The 20769-nt window shown below is 32.5% G+C and overlaps 2 protein-coding genes across 2 annotated transcripts; one reads left to right on the forward strand and one right to left on the reverse strand.

The window, feature by feature from the left end:
• Positions 1-1523: 1523 nt before the first annotated feature.
• LOC143047810 (uncharacterized) lies at positions 1524-7361 on the reverse strand. The gene is made up of 4 exons (XM_076221088.1): positions 6526-7361; positions 5122-5312; positions 3279-4101; positions 1524-1986 (listed from the first exon to the last, which is right to left on the reverse strand). Exons 1-4 carry the CDS (start codon positions 7355-7357, stop codon positions 1856-1858), a joined length of 1977 nt encoding a protein of 658 aa, XP_076077203.1. The 5' UTR covers positions 7358-7361; the 3' UTR covers positions 1524-1855.
• Positions 7362-12752: 5391 nt separating this feature from the next.
• LOC143047811 (uncharacterized) lies at positions 12753-19085 on the forward strand. Its single transcript, XM_076221089.1, has 2 exons — positions 12753-13180; positions 16580-19085. The coding sequence occupies exon 2, from the start codon at positions 16841-16843 to the stop codon at positions 18482-18484; it is 1644 nt and encodes a 547-aa protein (XP_076077204.1). The 5' UTR covers positions 12753-13180; positions 16580-16840; the 3' UTR covers positions 18485-19085.
• Positions 19086-20769: the final 1684 nt, after the last annotated feature.

The following is a 20769-nucleotide window of genomic DNA, read 5'->3' on the forward strand; positions in this document are numbered from 1 at the left end:
TTGTTTCACTACAAACAAATAATATTTGTAAGCTATTACAAATTAAATGCTTAACACATCACCAATGCCATTATTATAATATGTATACTATTGCCAGTATTGTGTCAATAAATTCATTACCAAAATACAAGTGCTGCCTGCCTATTCTATAATATCTAATAGAACTAGATGTGTCAAAGCGACAGGAATGGCCCTGTCCCAAAAAAATAAAAAATCTGCAATTTCAATATAAACACATGTGGACACAAACATGATGTTAGTCTCACATATCAAAAATCAGCTCAAAATCTGGAGGGGAATAGAGAAAAAATCTGTATAACTGTGTATTCAATAATTTATCAAAGTCCAAAGCCTGTAATTTCAGCAAAAATTAGTGGAGCGGAACGAAACTTACATTTGATATGTAATTCATCATGGTTAACTCACATACCAAAAATCAGCCCAATATCTGAAGGCGTTTAGAAAAAAACTCTGTATAATGGTTTTTTGCAGAATGACAGAATTACGGAAAGACGGAAAGATGTAAAGACAAAATTTGGACCAGGGTAAAACTAAATGGCACCGACAGCTTCGTTGCGGGACAACAAAAATCAAATTATGTTCAAGCTACAACCTTTGCAAAATTCCCATATTTTGTTGAGGAAAAACAATAATCGGTACACATGAATAAATTTAAGAAAAAAAATATAGAGTAAACTCAATAAAATAGTCATGCAGCATATAACTCGTGCTATATAACAAAATAGATAAACTTGCTCTACATTGTAAAAATAGGTTACTATAATGATAAAATATTCTGCATATCTTCATTCACATTAAAATTCATACAAATTAATACATTTCTATGAAAGACTTGGTTAATTGCAGTAAATCTGGGAAATCATTGGAAGTCCAGTGTGAATCAAATCCATACTAGCTAGGTCATACTACTTTCATAATAGTATTGTACATGTTGTAGACAATACAAAATTGAAGAAGGCAGTAAGGCACTCTCATTAATAATTTAATTCCTAACATTGTCCACCAAGGTTTTTGTTTCAAGATACATGTAAATGGAAAAAAACGAATTTGCTGTTTTCTTAAACAAGTGTTTATCAAAGGCTCAGTTGATTAAATATTGTACTTGACAGAGTTAAGTGGTGGACACCACACTAAGTTACACATGGTAATATGTATTATATGAAAAAAAAATTAATCCAACCCTTTAGCCCCTTTTGGAAACTAACGGTATTATACAAATAGATTGATTTACATCTGAAATTCTCTTGTAGAGGAACTTTTGGACAAGGAAATCTCAAATTTTGATTCAGACATTACCTCTTGATTATAAAAAAATTAGCCTAATTTTCATAAAATCCTATGAAGGTTTGACAAAATTATTGATGTTCGAAAAACAATACCTGTATCTAAATATTAACTGAGAACAACCGAGAACAACCCCCCCCCCCCACACCTCAAAAAAAAAATAATAATCTTTATCAAAAATACTGAAACGAAAAAAATAACCCCATTAAAAATACTGAAAATTAAAAAATATATTTTCACTTATTTGCTGAGAATGCCGTTCCTTTATAAAAATATAGCACGCTTGACAAAAAAATGTAGAGTAGAAAAAGAGTTCCATCCCTTCTCCTATAATTTAAACTGACTTCAAATAATATTGCATATATCAAATGAACATACAACAATAATAACTGCAACCAAAGCTCAATAATAAAACAAAAGCTCCTTAGATTCTTTCCCTTCTATATTCATTTTAACGGAAAGCTGCTCCTTCCTTGTTTGTTAAAAAAAATTATTCATTTTGACAGAAAGCCCTGCTCTTCATATCACCTTGAAAGACAGTGTATGCAGTTTATTTTTTAACATCTCTGCTGGATTTTTGACGGGACACTTCTTCTGATCTTGAAAGTTGTAACTGACGTTTTCTTCCAATTGTCATGGTAACCTTTTTTTGTTCAGTATCTTCAGATTCTCTGCTGGTCTCTTTGAAAGAGTAAATATAAAAGATGTTAATAACTTAATATAACCAGACACAAGTTGTTTCCTTTTTCCTTTTTCCTTTTTCGATATTCAAATTTTGAAAAAGGAAACAACTTGTGTCTGGTCTTAATATACAATTTTCATATTCTTAAAGATTACTTCATTTAAGTGAATGATATGATCACCTCAAATACTGATTGGTAATTTGATGCAAATTTTAATATTTTTCATATTTTACAATAGCCAAATATGTGAGAACGACAATAAATTCAATACATTTATATAAATCAGAAATTTAATAGTCAAGTAAGAATTACAAAATTTTGTGATAACAAACTCCACAGATTGGTTATCACATGACTTGTATACTTAAAAGATAACTAATACTGCAATCAATTCTTTTAGTAAGTTTTTATGTTTGTGTTTGACATTTTATAATTATAAGGTCCATTATAGTTTACTTTTATACAGTAAGGGGTTTACTCATTGTTGAAGGATTGATGCTGTGACCTAGAGTTTAATATATCTAATTCATGGTTTCTAACAGATATTCTAACATGACGTCCTTCAAACGCTTTGAGTACACACCCGTGGTAAAATATGAATATATTGGTTGGGCTGTTCTGATTGTACTCCCACGTCATATGATTGTTTAAGGATGGAGTACACGACGTCATAGAATGATAACGTAATAGTTTAAGCATTTTTCGGGAAAATACACGCTTCTGATACCGAAAATCATCACCAGAATGAAACGTAAACAAACAATACTAAAATGTGGTATAAGCCCTTTTTTTTATACATAGAAGATATATAAGTAAATTATCATTAAAATTCATCCAAATCTATCTAAATATATTATTGTAAATAGTTTGAGCATGTCACTAAATCTGTTTGCTCCGTTCTTTACCGCCAATCTTAAAGTGGGTTAATTTATGGGAACGGCAAATATTTGCCTCCATCTAGTGCACTTTGAACCAAAACAATTGCTATATTTGTCTTATCAGAATCGAAATAATTCATGGGGGCTTGAATATATCTAAATTTTACCACGGGTTGTCCCTTTATGCCGATATTTTACCCCTCGCTATCGCTCAGGGTAAAATATTTGTCATAAAGGGCCAACCCGTGGTAAAATAACGATATATTCAAGCCCCCATGAATTATTTCTTAAGTAAAATTGTCTCATTTGCAATCATACTAAATCTTCTTTTTTGCATAATTCAAAATGTTTGAATCAATGATAATCCTCCATTTCTCTTGTTCTTTTTACAGTGAACAAATCATTTGGTTACCTTCCTTTTCTTCCTCTTGTACAGATGGATATCTTTGTTTCATGTCTTCCAATATTTTTCTTTTTTCTTCTTTATCTTTAGTATCTACAATTTTTAAATATTCCAGTACTGGCATTTCTAGATCAAAACTCTTATCCTGTGAGGTTGATCTAGTAGACTTTAAAACAGCTTTGCCTTTTTCTGATGTTTCTCTCTCAACACTGTCAAGGAACGCCTGCATTGAAGGATCTCTTGACCTTTTTCTTTTAAAACGTTCCCTCTTTTCCTTAGAGCTCATGTCTTGAGAAGAAGTTGAAGAAAGACTGCTTCTATCTACTGACTTTCTTCGAATTTCTGACAAATAGTTTTTCCCACTTTCTTCTTTTTCATCAAAAACTTCATCTTCTTCAATTGTTAAATCTGTCTTTGCAGATTTAGAAGAATTTTGATCAATGTCTTCTTGAATTTCCATTAAACTTTCAAAACCTTTACCTTCAATGACCTTTGTTTCTGTTTCCATGGCAACATCCTCTTCTTCTGATGTTGAAAAATCGTCAGGATTTTCCATTCTTTCAAACAATTTATCAAAATCCATCACCTCATCATCTTTTAACTCATAATCTTTAAATACAACTTCTTTGAACTCAACCATTTCGAAATTTTCTTCTTCTGAGACACTGTCACTGTCGTCTGCTCTGACAGGTGTGAAGGTCATATTGCCTGGTCCAGCCATCATTATTTCTGCTTTGACATCTTCTATTGGAACATATTCACTGTGTTTTATTGTCTCTCTTTCACTTCTTGCTTTTTGCCTATCTTCCTCAAATTTACCTTTTTCAAAATCCTGAAATTATGTTTTAAACAGCATAATCTTAATTGGATACTCATACTGAGACATTAAGGAACAACCACTTAATTCTGAGGGGTTGGGGTGAGAGAGTTGCCTGGCAAATTTGATGAGGTCATACTTTTTATTTCTATCTTAATGGCTGCCAGATTATATCTTTCAATCAGAGCTGGACAACAATATTTATTTTTGACTTCTCATAAAAGTGACACAAAAAGTGCCCACATCAAAATCTACTGGTCATCCCCTAAAGATTTGCTATAAAAGTAATTTAAAATTTACAGATCAACATATTGGTAGAATACACATATAGAACTTCGATTAAAAAGAGAAGTTAAAATAAAGTGTAGAATTTTTATTCTATTGAAATATGAAAATATAATAGCTTTATAATTACTAATGATTAGGAGATAGTTTCAGTGATATAGACAAGAGAGGTGTAAGAGTTGAAAATGGTAAAATAAATAAAACAAGTGAAACTGCGAGCTACTGCTCATTGATGATACCCCCGCCGCAAGTGGATAATATCAATAGTGTAAAAATATGCAAGTGTTCGGTAAACAGGAAGTTGTCAAGTGATGACTCTGAAAACACAGCATACAGTATAGCTGATTTATATAAACTTTGAAACCAAATTTCAGAAATCTGTGATTTGTAGTTCCTGAGAAAAATGTGACAAAAATTTTCAACTTAGCTGTCATGTGTAAAATCATACAAGTTTTTGGTAAACAGGAAGCTGTCGAATGATGACTCTAAAAACGCATCACACGGCATAGCTGACTTATATAAACCCTGAAACCAAATTTCAGAAATCCTCTTATTGTAGTTCCTGAGAAAAATGCAACAAAAAATATTCATGGGACGGACGGACTGACGGAAGGTGATGGACAGACGGAGGTAAAAAAGTATACCACCCTTTTTTTTTTAAAGTGGGGGTATAATTAAATAGAATAGTATTTTGAATGGTGCTATTGACATGAAATCAATCATAAGTAATAAGAAATAAGTTCTACTCACATTGTAAAACTTGATAGCTGGTTCAATTTTCTGTGTTTCTCTTGCCTGCTGTAAAGCCAAGAGATGTTCTGCTTTTATTTCCTCATATTCCTGCCTATGTATATGTACTGGATGTAGACCACCACATTTAGTCATATCTCTGGTAATCTCGTAAAACATTATTCCTTCCCAAAGATGGTTAATAGCATTTCCTATTTCAAAATATAAAGTTTTATTTTAAAAGCATTTCATAGAAGAATGTATCAACATCTTTATATGAATTTATTACAAAAAAGCTATAAGCCTTTTAATATGTATTATCGGACCACAGATAAATTATCATGTTGTGATTGGTTAAACGCCGTCACGTGGTGACCCCCTATGAGACCGTAGGGGTTAGTAAGTTTCATAGGGGGTTCATGACGCGTTAATGGTGACGTCATCTATTAATGTTGTTGTGTTTCATTGTTTATTTTTCAACAAAACGCAGCAGAAAATTACCAGCGTCCGATAAATTCGTTATACGGTTAACTACTGACCTCCTACGGTTCCATAGAGGATGAATAATATTCGGCCACCGGCCTCACCCCCTATGGATTTTACTAACCCTCTATGGACCCGTAGGGGCCAGTAGCGGACTATAATATAGTTTTAGGGTGGTGAGGTCAATAAAATTGCATCCTAAAATATTCCCATAATAAAAAAAAAACAATTTAGAAGTTGACATACAGTTTTCATCAGTAAACAAATACCCCCAAAATATGTAATGATCTAAACTTCTTCACATCCTGTGAGAGCAAAGTTGTATTGGGGGGGGAGGGGGGGGGGGGGGGCTTGTATATTTAATAGAGACTTTCTAATATCTACCATTAACATCTATTTCCCTACAACATTAAGATATAAATAAAAAAAAAAAAAAAGAAATTACTGTTAACAAGTTCCCAAATTGAGATATGGTAATCGTATTAAAACCTTTTATGAGCAATCAATGATAGAAGATCATACAATGAAAAGCAGTCAAAGACAAAATATGCTTTTAACATGTAACAAGAGGCGCTAAAGAGTCTGTGTTACTCACCTGCATCTTCAACAATGACCCCCTTTTTTTCTAATCCTTCTAATTATTTTCCTTTTTTAAGTTTTGAATCATCTATACATTTTTTTTTTAAATTCAAAAATTATCATTAAAGGGCAATAACTCCAATATCGATGGGATGGAGGATTTCAAGTATTATGGCTTATTTGTAGATCATGTCTTGCTGTTCATTTGCGTTATTCAAAGTTTCTATCTATTTATTACAATTTTCAAGTCTCTCTGCCAGGTAAGATCAAATAAGGAGATCAGGATTTTACATACCCCCTACACCACCATTTGTCAAGGGTATGGGAAAAACCCATAACATACAGCTATAAAAACAGCCATACCTTTTTGTTTCTTGTCATACTCCTGTTTTGCCTTGTGCAAGAGGATTTTGCCCACTAGATGTGGTGTATGTGTACATTTATAGTGAGGAGGCTGCAGGATTTTCCTTCTAATATTATCTGCTTCTTTGATATCTTTTACAGCATCACTAAATGCACCAGAAACTTTCAACAATCCAAGCTCATCGTAGGATTCAGCTCGTTTCACTAATTTATCAGCGTAATTGTCATACTTGTGTAGATTCATTTGCGTGTCCAAAGCCATAGCTTTTGTGTAATATCTAACAAATTTTTCAAAATTTTCTTTCGCCTCTTTTGTATTTTTCAATTCGTTTTCTTTTAGTCCTATTACATACCACAATCGACCAATGCTTGCAATAAATGAAGGGATGTCCAAATTATAAAAATTTTCAACTTTTTCTTCAGCTTTCTTAAAAGCAGCATACAGATTTTCTCTGGCTTCTTCTACTGCAGGTGGATCAAGCATAAGATAAGTTTGACCTATTTTTTCATAAATATTTGTAATATGATACATATAACGATGTCGTACAAATTTATGTTCGTTGAACAATTTCTGGGCCATTGTAAGATCTTTTACTGCATTTTCCAGCTGCTTTCTTCGCATGTAAAATTTTCCTTTGGGGAGGAAATAAATTCCAAAAACAGGGGCCAAAGCAGTACCTATGGCTGTAACAACATCACAGGTACTTTCTATCTCAAAAAGATACTTTGCTACAAGTTCATTTCTGTCAACATCAAAGAAAAAACTGGCTTTTTCAATTTTCCATAATAAATATTCTAGTTTGCAATTCCTCTGCTTACTGCTTTCCAACATTTTTTCAATCCTGTTTATTCTAGAAAAAGAAACGAATTTTGTATTCATTATGCATTTGAATACAATACTTAGTTCAAGTCAACTGTGAGTCTCTGAAATACGTCACAAAGATGGCTATATGGGATGGCATAAAAGCAATTGCATTAAAAACTAGTAATTGTAAACATCTCTATCAATGTGAAAGTAACAGTGTCTTGGAAATAAAGAGTTAAAGTGGTAGAAATTCTATAATAACTATTTGGACAATTGTTTTGTTATGTTTGCCATGTCACTTGTGGAGCAGAAACTGCTTACCTTTTCTGAGCATCTTACTTTAACCCCATTTTTTTGGTTGGTTTATGTTGTTAAGGTTGTTTAAATATAATCTTTAGTATATCTATCTGGTTTTTCCCCCCTTTTTAGTAACGGCGTTGTTCACTTATTTTCAACTTGTGAGTTTGAATGTCCCTTTGATATCCTCGACTCTCTCTCGTCTTTGTAAAGGTTTGATATTATTGTTGGACTTTTTGTCATATAAATGTTTCGACAGGATTTCTGTTTTCTGATTTTATTGGACTTAAAAACAATACAGCCACATAAAAAATTGTCTGTCTAACCTACCTAAATGTGAGAAGTTTTCAATTATGACAACTAATGTCTTTAAACAATATTAGCAGAAATGTCAAACTGTTGTCGGTTATATGGTCGGGTTGTTGTCTCTTTAACACATTCCTCATTTCCATTCTCAATTTTATGTATAAATATATATGCCTACTGAATTTTTCGGGTCAAGAAGCTTAAAAATTGCCGCTACCAGATTTCCTACAATAAAAATGTACCACCAAAAAGACCAAAATATTCACGGGTCCCTCGATCTCAAAAGCCCCGTACTCCCGATATGAACCCCACCTGGTGCAACACCTCCTTATAGCCCGGCAACCGTACTAAATCTCACATGTTGTCAATCGTTCATTAACTGAAATGATTCACGATGTTAATGAATATACTTTTTTTTTTTAAATTTGCATGTCAAATATAAAATAAAAAATCATTTGCAATGAATTCGTAACAATATAATCCTAAATAACCTATTGCAGGTTGTATTCCGCCTGGCTCTTCTGTCAAGCAGTCAGCCAGGATCCCAGGCTATCATTTTACTCTAAAAAATGACCAAATACATACTTCTTTGGAAAACCCCAAATAATGTGCAAATATTTTCGTGGAGAAATAAAATTTAAAACCTTAGTGAGCGCGCACACATCATGGCCCCACGTCCCCACATTGTCACTGGAGAAATAAAATAACTGTAAGAAAAAAAAGTTGTATAAGAAAAAAAATGAATCATAATTTCCTGTCGATATGTACATCTACATAGTATGTCCTTATTATCTACAAGGTTTCATGAAATTCTGTGGTGTGGTTTCAGAGGAGTTGCGACGATTAACTGTTGCAGAGGTATATCGAAGCACATAAGTTAAAAGGGGCGTAACTTCTAGAAAAAAAATTGAATTGCAATTTCTTGTCGATATGCAAATCTACTTAGTATGTCCTTATTATCATGAAATTCTGTTGTGTGGTTTGAGAGGAGTTGCGATGACAAGAAACATGACCTATGGGCTGACGTACGGATGGACGGGTCAAAACATTACACCCTCCGCAACTTCGTTGCGTGGGGTATGATTAGTGTAAGCATATATAAGAGATAATTGCCTCCTTCATGCAAATGGCGATATGGCAAGATCTTTTCTCTGACAAGTCAGAGGGAGAGGGCGTCAATTTGTTTAAAAGTGGGAGTATTAGGAAGGGGGGTTTGAGATTTCGAAAAAAACACTGGCCTTTGTTAGTCTTGTATGATTTTTAATTTTTTGTTTCTTGTGTATAATTCGGAGTTCAGTATGACGTCCGGTATATCACTGAACTAGTATGTATACATATTTGTTTAGGGGCCAGCTGAAGAACTCCTACGGGTGCGGGAGTTTCTCGTTGCATTGAAGACCCATTGGTGGCCTTCGGTTGTTGTCTGCTCTATGGTCGGGTTGTTGTCTCTTTGATACATTCCCCATCTTCATTCTCAAATTTATGTATAGGTGACGCGTGTAGTAAAAAATAAACAGTTTCATAGTTTAACGATCATGGTCGTTAAAAATATGTAGAGGGGACACCTCCTAGTATATTTCGATTTTGTACCATGATCATTTTAGATCTGTATCTGTAGGAGAACGTTGTGGATACAAATACCGGCTTTAATACAACGGTATAGAGAGAGCGCCGTCGATGTATTGACGATGCACGAGAGTAGTTTCTGAACGGCTGTCAACGCTCGGTGTACGCACTACGCTTCTTCAATATGGTTCTATTCGAATACTATTTTTACGAAAAATGATTTAGAATATTGTTGTATTTTACTCGTTGAGATTTCAAAATATCTCGTGTAGTTTTTTATCTGCATGTTTGTTCACAACATTTCTTGACTGATCATTGTTAAATCGGGCCCTTGACAGCTATTTAGTGTTCTTTTTGGACGAGTTTTTTTTTTAAATTGATATAGGAAGATTGTCTGGTTCTATAGCACTGCGACCACCTCGTACAGAAATATTAGCTTCTGGCTTGAGCGTCTTGTCTGTGTGTCTTGTATAGTTTATGTTTTGTGAGCATGTTTGAGACGCAACCAACTTCTCTGGATTTGTACTCTCCTGTTATAAATCTCACAGGTTGTCGCTGTATTCTTTCAAACTTATTGATGTTTGTAGATGTGTTCTTGTCCCATACTATTGACCATATGATATCCCATTATTGACCTGACCATTAAAATATATGCGGTTTTCTAGCATTCTGGTTGACAATACAGGGCTGTAACTAGCCTCTTTTGATAGTGAGGCAAAATACATTTGCCGAGCGTAGCGAGGCGAATATTTTTTGGGAGAAGCTCTGAGAAAAATAACGCAAAGTCGTGCATTCTGAACGTTTCCCAGACTCTCCTTGCATTGAAACGGCTTAATTAATTTTTGGGGTTTTTTTTTGCTATTTTTTTTTCGACAATATTCTGGTCCCAAAGCAAAAACATAGATTCACTGTAATTTAAGACTTTAAGGTTCTAGATACAACATTAAAAGACCGATATGTAGGATAAAGCAAAAATTGTAATTCTCATAATTATTAATACCGGATCTGTCTATCTGTTCTTGTCTTGGATTGTGCTTAGACTTTTTTTTTAAACTAGATTTAAATATAGTGACAGTGCAGTATTATACTTTAAGTACTAGTTCACACTAGGGACACTTCTTCACCTTGTGTTACGGTATTAATGATTCTCTCAAAGTATTGTTGAAGACCCTCCAGCAATTATCAAGATGAAAAACAGGAACAAAAACTTTGACTATTGATCATTTGTATTTTTTTATGCAATGACTTTGTGTCGATAAGTTCCTCTGAAGGTGATTTTCTCAACACGACTTAATGCAAGTTTAACCCTTCAATGTGAAAGGTCATATATGGCACTACCTTGTGGTTGTTTTTTTCAAATTATTTGATACCGGGTAATAGGTGACCTTACTTTAATTCAAACCATGTCAGCTATCTAGTTTTATTTACAAAAAAACTGTTTTGTATTCTTTGATATCAATTATCCATGCAGAAAGGACCATTTTTGTTGTGTCCAGTAGCATCGTATATTCTTAAAATATTTTCTCGCACAATGTCTGGACATCGGTGGACATGCAACATTGCAAAACCACGTTTACAAATGAAAATCAACGCTCAGACTATAGTCATAAAGTAGGACAATAAATGAACAAAAGACAAACCTGGGACACAGAAGTACAAACAATTGACCATCAACTCTGAAAACTAAAAGGAAAATAGAAACATGGAAAAACAAAAAAACATGCAGGGGCGACACCAAAGAGTGAAGAGAACTTGCGTCTTAAAAGACACTTTCCGTGAAAAAACAATTTGATATGAAGACAATCTTTTGTTTCAGTTTTTTTTAGGGGGGGGGGGGGCAGGGGGGAATTTCTAACATGAGGCATTTGCCTCATTTGCCTCAATGTAGTTATACGGCCCAGCAATATCTCAAATTTTAGGGCCTCGATTAGTTTTCTGGTTCCTTTAGATTTTATTACAAAAAAGTGCATATTCAACACAGTTTTGATATAAAGTATACATCAACTAAGTGACTCATTTAAAATAATTTTTCATTCAGTTCGTTTTGCAAAGTACTTATATGATACCATTAAACATTTTTTATAGGTATAGGAAGATGTGGTATGAGCGCCAATGAGACAACTCTCCATCCAAATAACAATTTATAAAAGTAACCCATTATAGGTCAAGATACGGCCTTCAACGCGGAGCCTTGGCTCACACCGAGTAACAAGCTATAAAGGGCCCCAAAATTACTAGTATACAACCATTCAAACGAGAAAACCAACAGTCTGATCTATATAAAAAAAACAAGAAACGAGAAACACGTATAAATTACATAAACAAACTACTGTACGTACATCAGATTCCTGATTTATTTTCATTACTCAGGAGCCAACTAAATAAAGAATGTTCGTCCATTTGTTTCTTGTATTAAAACATATCATTAGATAATTACATTCTTTTCTGAAATTTTAATATTGAGATTATAATATTAATGAATGATGGTTGTCAAAAAATTTGCGGGCCCAGGACAATATTAGTATTTTTCCAGCACCGTCTTATATTTCATGTTTTTAGTCTCGTTTTTAATCTCGTTTTGACCCGGTGAAATATTAAGTAGAAATTTCTTGCCAAGTGAAAGTAATATATTTGCAAAGTTGATAAGGGAGCCCGTTCCAGCGACACATCTATATACCTTATTAAGGAAGTGACACACCTCATTGCAGGTTTGGTGACCAGTACAGTAAACTAACATGTTTATACGAAGTTACCTCAATATAAAACCGAGTCCCTTTTATACATGCCATATAAAACAAACAAAATGAATGTATTTATCTATTTGTTATCTTTTATATGTATGCGCTGTACATAATTGATTTAAACTCCTTTGGTATATATTCCATATGGTGGTGCTCCTACTTACAGGAGGCTTATACACAGAAGAACCCGAGCGCCATCTGTCGTCATAATGATCGTTAGCATAATACAACGATGACATTTTACACTTCGACATTTCACACTTCGACAATTCACGAATCGACAAGTCACATGTTACAAGTTACAAACCATCAATATACAAAAAGACAATTTACTAATAAGGAATTTTGAAATCTACAAGTTATACAAATTGACAATTAACAAATGAAGAATGTGGAATTTTAATACAAAGGTACAAGTTACAAATCGACAATTTACGAATGAAATTGCACAGTTACAAGTAACATACTGACAATTTACCGATTAAGAAAACTACAAAGGTTCAAGTTACAAATTGATAATTTACGAATTTTAAGCATTATGAATTTCACAGTAACAAGTTACAAATTAACAATTTACGAATTAACAATTTAGAAATTACACAGTTACAAGTAACGAATTGACAACTTACGAATTAAGAATTTTGACCCCGTTGGCTTTCCATAGATCTATGACCATACTCCGTTCTTGATGAGATGCTCATAAATATTCATAACATGTTCAGAACGAGGCTATATTCGGTCACTAAAGTAAACAATATGGCGGCAAATGACATCGAAAAACTAACAGAGCATACTTCTACGAAGGATTTGACTTGTTTACCGGCCATCAATTTTAGCTTTGTCGAGTCTGTTGTAAAATCAGGAAGTAGGAGTCAGGGAGACAAAGAAATATCAAAAGGATATAAGTATTTCAGCGAGAAATACATATTTAATATTTCAGGTATTTGTCCTTCACTTTTGGCGCCGATTCCTCATTTTTAGCCCTTCTTAATTTCATGTTGTTTCAATATAGTACACACTAAATTTTAAAATAATGAACGATCTGTTTGTCTACGCAGGCACGTTGGGTCCCTGTATTTTTTTTTTTAGTACCAACTGATAAATTAAAACATTAACATTTTAATATTGTATGATGTATTTATCCAGAAATTTATTCTAACCACAAACATGACCGCTGTTGCTAAAATTGAACATACATAGAAGTGCAAAAAGTATTTGGTCACAAATGGTGGCATGTTTATGTTTGAAAAAAAAAGTTGCAAAGTTCATGCTTGCGCTGTAAATATATCAACAAATGAAAAACAACAAGAATAAGGCAGCAACCATTTGATTTTCTGGGGGGGGCTATGGTTTTTTTTGGAAAAAAAAGTTTGCTTCCAGTTTTTGGAGAAAAAAATAATTTGTTTTTGATTCTGAGAAAAAAAAATTGTTTGTTTCACCCTCAGCTGCCACTATATGTAATGCTAAAATTGAAAGAAAAAAATTGTTTTCGACTTGTCGCGAAAAAAATAGATTGTTTTTCGCCGCAGGCGAAAAAAAAAGTTTGTGCAGAAAAAAAAACCATAGCCCCCCCCAGAAAATCAAATGGTTGCTGCCTAAAACAGTTCAAAAGCAAAGGCACTTCTTAAAAATGTTTCTATCCATGCATGGGACAATCACCTGATCGCAGATGGGTCATTTTGAGACAAAATTAAGCTGACTCTTATGGCAAAATTTAGGGTAATTTGCTAATTTGCATAGCGGCCATTTTGCCTTATCATGACGGCAGCCATTACAATAGGATTATACATGTATAAGTCCCCTTAAATAAAAATGTTAGTATGCCAATACCTATGTCGAATGAACAATTTGTTCGCATATATGGGTGAATTGTACACGTTTTAAGGCTTCTGTCCGTGTACAAATAGACATTGTCTACTCTGAAATCTTTCGGCCTTTTTAGTTTAAAAATCGGAAGCGTAATCATAGTATAATTGCTATGTATATATAAGATCATATAAAATGAAAGAAAATCTTAAAATAGCAAGATTCAAAACAGAAATTTATACATATATGGAAGAAGATATTGTTCATGATTTGTTTGCATACAGGGAAACACTTTGTAGGTTGAATTTTAAAGTTAAAAAACTTTTTAACTTACCTGCTTTCTTGAGTTTTTGGCCAAATTCTTTTAAAAACATGATGATTTAAACCTCCCCATTTTGTAAAAGGTCAAATTTTAAGCATTTTCCCTTAGAATTAAACAGCATTTTTTGTAAATACTGCCAAAGGAAGTTTTTAAAGATACATTAGTTTTAGATACATTACGGAAAATGACTGGATTATCCGCAAATCTAAAATAAATGATGTTTTCAATCTTAAGCTAAGGGAGGTAATTTGATCAAAAGGGACAAAGTCATGTGGTTCAAATCATTTGAATAAAGTACCCTTGATTTTGCCATATGCTACCAAATGTGTAAATATGTCTATTAAAAGTATAATGAAAATTGATTAGCAAAGGAATCTCTTAAATGTATATACATCATGTATATTAGCAAAATCCTCACTTAAAAATATAACACCTAGGAGTGTTATAACTAATACTAGCCCCAGGTAAAAAATATTGCTTATGAAAAATGGCTGGATTTGCCCCTGATCCTTCTGTCCCTCTGTGTCGTCTGTGATCAATATGATCAAGAAGAAATTATGATATTTTTTTTAAGAGTTATGCCTCTTTGAGATTTAAAATGTTGACCCTAGTCCCTAGTATATTACTGTAACAGTTTGTCAGTGCAACTCCTCAGAAAGTTTACATACATACTGAGCAACATTAAAAACAAAATACAAAATAAAATAAAAACACAAGGAAACTGGAGTCATTGAACATACATGTACATTTTTCAAAAAAAGATACATGTCTAGTAGCCTTTTATAAGGAAAAGAACAAGCTATGATTTTTTTAAGGGAAAATATTGATCAATTTGAGGCTATTGTCCTGATCTTCATACATTTATATTTTGCAGATAATTCCACTGACAGGGTCAAATTTCAGGGTTCTCACTAAGGCGAGTCCATGAGTCCTGGACTCATCAAAATCTGTCTGGACTCACCATTTTCAAAACTGGTGAGTCCACAGATGCATCAAGATTGAAATATTTTATAAACTGAACACAGTATGAGTTAAACACAAATATCATCATTTTATAGCTAAAGTTTAAAAGTGATCTGAATTTAATGTCATTGCTCTGTTAGGAAATAGAGACTAAAATATTACATTTATTGCAATAAAATATTTTCTTCTTGCTGTTGGACTCATCATGGCCAAAAATGGCGAGTTCCTGGGCTCGCATTCAAAAATCCTTAACGAGAACCCTGGTCAATGTCTGTACCTGACAAACAGATATTCCACAATCAGGTTCTATTTGACACATATATAACAATTTATAAGACATCTAAAAGTTATAAATGATTGCAAACTGTTCAATCTTACCATAGGCCTGCAGTATGTTTTTGCTTTTATATAATTTAAATACAGAAATTATTATTGCAAAAAATACAACAGGCATGACAGGGTTATAATCGCAATAATGAATCAAACAGATCGATATGACAGAATTTTTCTGAATATCATTATCACAAAAATTAAAATTGCAATTTAGTAAATATGACAAAATCACAATAATAAATGCATGCAATAACTTCGGAATTTTCAATACATGTACTATAATATACAATGTATTTATCATTTATTTATCTTTCATGGGGCACTAGTTGTAAAAATCATGTTCACCTATTTGACTTAAATTCTCATATTTGATTTATGATATAGTAAAACACATATAAAAAAATCTGAAAGAAACAGTCAACAATGCATATACAAGATGGTATACAGAATTTTGTGCGTGTTAAAGTCTAGATGCCATCTAATTGATTATGGAGATGACCTCTGAAAACTGACAACGGTCACATAACATGATATAAACATAAACAGATAGAAACCTTGTGCAATTGTCTTTTTAATTTCAGGTTTTAATGTTGACATTATCTTCCGTTTCATTACTTAACATGCATAATCGATCTCTAGTTAAGGGATTAAATTGAAGGTCACATGAATACAGATTCAATGAGATTGAAGTATTCACTTGCAAGTGAATAATTGATCATCAATGTTATTGAGACTTGTTTGACCAAAACGAATTGTCATTTTACTTTCATAAATGATTGAATAAAAAATATCAGACATATTTTTTTATATATCTGGTAGCTAATGTCCCTATGATAAACTCAATGAAACTTACAATGGTACTTTTGAACTTCTTGTATTTATTTTTATTTTTGATTCTGATTTGATCTTTTACAGGTTTTCTTTTGACTGTCAAGTCTGTTAATGCTTAAGTGATACTGCAGATTAGACACTACCAGGAAAAGAAGACAAATTTTTCTAATGATAACTTTTTGATGAAAAGAAGATGAGAAAAGATGTCCACAACACACACTGCATCATATAGTCACAGAGTTTTTAATGACGGCAACAACAGATGTTATAGTCGAGTATATGACATCATTATCAATGTCAGTGATACACTATATTGACTGATAAGTTGTCTTAGTAACAACATATATGATGGCACAAAACAGTGAAAAAAAAATTTACAAATGCATTTCATGTGACAAACAGTATCGTCGAAAGGACCACTTTCAAACACACTTGAAAACTCATACTCAAAAGAAAAAAACATACAAATGTGAAATTTGTAATAAAGAGTTTAGAAGCAAAATTAGTTTACCACCACACATGAGAATACACAATGGCGAACGACCGTATAACTGTGACATATGTGGAAAAGATTTTAATTATGGAAATGTTTTTAAGGTGCATATGAGAGTCCATTTTGGTGAGAAACCATATAAATGTGATGTATGTGGTAAAGAGTTTAGTGATAGTGGTACATTATCTAGACACAAGAGAACGCATGCTGGTGAGGAAAGACCTTTATACACATGTGAAGTGTGTGGTAAACAATTAAAACAGAGAGCTTATTTACGAAAACACATGCAAATGCACACAGGTGACAAATCATATAAATGTGATATATGCAATAAAGACTTTGCACAAAATAATTCTATAAAGGCTCATATGATTATACATTCAAGCAAGAAACCCTTTGAATGTGATGTCTGCAATAAGGGTTTTTCTCGCAAAGCGGATGTAAAAACCCACATGAGATTACATTCAGGCGATGAACATCACTCATGTGAGTTTTGTGGTAAAAAGTTTAATCAAGGTTCTGACTTAAAGTCACATAAGAGAATACATACTGGTGAAAGGCCTTATAAATATGATGTTTGCAACAAAACATTTGCTTGGAGAGAAATCTTTCAACACCATAAAAAAATACATTCGGATAAAACAAGGAATACTTTTGAATGTGATATATGTTTTAAAGTGTTTAAAGCAGGCCAAACTTTGAAAACTCATATGAAAACCCATACTGGTGACAAACCATATGAGTGTAAAATGTGTGGTAAAAGGTTTACTCGTAATGATTACTTAGTAGGACATATGAGAATACATACAGGTGAAAAACCTTTCAAGTGTAAAGTTTGTGGTACAGATTTTAGACACGGACATCATTTACAAGAACATTTAAAAACACATACTGATAATAAACCCTATACATGTGATGTATGTGATGCAAAATTTAAAAGAATTGACAATTTGCGATTACACACCAGAATACACAATGGGGAAAAACCTTTCAAGTGTGATGAGTGTGGAAAAGCTTTTCAGCAGAAACCACACTTGAAAGCACATGTCAGAACACATACAGGCGAAAAGCCTTACAAATGTGAAATTTGTAATAAATATTTTGGTCAGAAGAAACATGTGATATCACATTTACAAGTACATAGTGATGAAAAACCTCATAAATGTGATATATGTGGAAAGAACTATAAACATGCAAACAATTTAAAAGTTCACAAAAGAATACATACTGGTGATTATTGTTATAAATGTGATTTGTGTGGTAAAGGTTTTATTCAAAGTGGAAATTTGAACATACACATGAAAATTCATAGTAGTGAGAAATGTTTTACATGTGATGTGTGTGGTGAAAGTTTTAGGCACAGTCAATCATTAAAAATACACATGAGAAAACACACTGGTGAGAAAGGTTATGAATGTAATGTTTGTCAAAAGGAATTCTCTTTGAATGGGAACCTGAAAGTTCATATGAGAATACACACTGGGAAAGATCATTAAAGAGACATATATGTATAAACAGTGGATTAAAAAATGTATCCTTATATTATAAGCAAGGGCTCTTTTTATAATGTAATGTTCTTTATTTGTATATACATATATATGCATGCATATGGTCATTGTGCATACATTTAAAATTTATATATTGCTGCAATGGAAGATGAATACCATTTTATTGTAACATGTTACATGTACAATAAAAAATCAAACTTGTGTCATGAATTTGTTTTTAAGTGGAGTCAGATTTAAAAACATGTTTAAGATGATTATAAGAAATATATAGCAAAATTTTATAAGAAATGTAATGCAGGGTTTTATAAAATGATTTTAAGAAATGTATTGCAGAGTTTTATAAAATGATTATAAATTTATAAGTAATGTATAGCATAATAGCAAGGTTTTATAAGATGGTTATAAGAAATGTATAGAAAGGTTTTATCATGTTTATAAGATAATTATAAGAAATGTATAGCAAAGTTTCATAAGATGTATAGTATAAACAATTTATTAAACAATTTTAGAATTGTATGCCTAATGTTCATTGAAGTATATTTGAATAGTTATGTCAATTAAAATTACAATAAAAGGGAGATAACTTATATTTTCTTTAATGAAGAAATTACTTAACATGGGAGATAACTCTTTTCCAAACTATAAATGCTATGTAGGTTTTGTGTGTGGCATATTTCAACGTGACAGGAACAAAAAAATACATGAAGAATAAGATATCTGCAGATATTCACATCATACTATCTGATGGGGACAACAATAGACGTGTTTACACTTGTATTAAAATTTGTCCGCCATTACGTAAAATCACACAGGTTCCCGTAAACTTTGACATCATAATTTAAATTATTTGACGTCACAATTTAAAAGTGATTGTTGCTTGACGTCAAAAGGTGATTCGGAGTAGATCTAAGGTCATTCGGAGGCAAGATTCAGCTAAATACCAAAAGTGTAAATACGTTTATATAAAGCATAATCATGAGAATAGATATCTTAAAAAGAAATTAAAAAGTTGACACCTAAAATGACACAGACAGAGTAGTTCTTATCTACTCCTCAAATGTGTCGATTATAAAGATTGAACTTTCTTAAAAGACAACAGCTGATGAAGTTCCTATCTTAGGATAGACACATGAAGATGTGGCCGAAAAAACTAATTTATAAAGATCTATGTTTTTGCTGTGTTGATTAAGGTTCTTTTATGGATTTTATTTCATTATGATTAGTTTGCATTAATAATACCAAGCAGGCAGAACAGGAAACATCTCCTTCAGATCTAGCAATGACACACCTCCAGGGCTCACACTACTTCAGAATTATAGGGAGAAGTGACTTCTCTTTTTGAAACTGATAGGGAGAAGTGGTGAGATTTGAAAGAGAAGTGCTCTTTCGCGCGGTGCGCTACAATGTTTGGATTTTACAATAGTATAAAGGGCAATATGTAAATAATGTTCTTTTTATATTGTTCAATTCATATCTGAGTAAAAAATTACAATTAAAGTAACATTTGAAATTAAAAGTTGTTTAAGTTTTACTAAGGTTCTTGTGAGAAACTACCAACTAGCACTAAAAAAAAAAAATATATATCAATTACAATTTAATTCAAAATTATCTTGTGTATGAAATTCAGTGTTTCTCATAAAAAAATATAAAAGTTAATAAGCTGGGCCATAATATCTTGATATTTGTATAATAGTCTCAGAGTTAAGCAACTTTAATCAATAGTTTGAAACAATCCATAAAAAAATATAGGGAATTATATACACCAATCAATTAGATGTAACCAAAAGTCTCTTAATGCGTGTCGAATGCGTAATTTTTCCCTTTGGGATCAATATTCTTCTGTCAGCTGTTCCATCCGTGCGTCCGTAGTAATTATTGTAAAAGTACGGATTTCGGTCATAGCTGGTCCGGTTCAGATCCGTAGTTTAGAAATCGGTCAATGGCGGACGAATGCAAGAAAATTTACAAAAATAAACGATGTTTGACAAGTTATTTGGAAAGGAACATTACGTTTTTAATGCAATAAATGGATTAAACATTTACTGGAGGCAACTTTTATCACGTTTAAATGCAGTAACAAACTTATTTTGCCGTCGAAATTAAGGTTGATGTACGTTTTCGAGTAACAAGCACCGGAACTTGCAGAAATGAACGAAGTGATAAAAAGTTGTATTTTTATCAAATAACCTGCTACACACTGCGAAGACAATGCTTCAGCCTCTTTTCTAAAGATAATGAATCGTTTATGTCTGAATTTCTTTAATTATCAATAT

Source organism: Mytilus galloprovincialis, chromosome 10 (assembly GCF_965363235.1).
Source record: "Mytilus galloprovincialis chromosome 10, xbMytGall1.hap1.1, whole genome shotgun sequence".
Classification (NCBI taxonomy): Eukaryota; Metazoa; Mollusca; class Bivalvia; order Mytilida; family Mytilidae; genus Mytilus; species Mytilus galloprovincialis.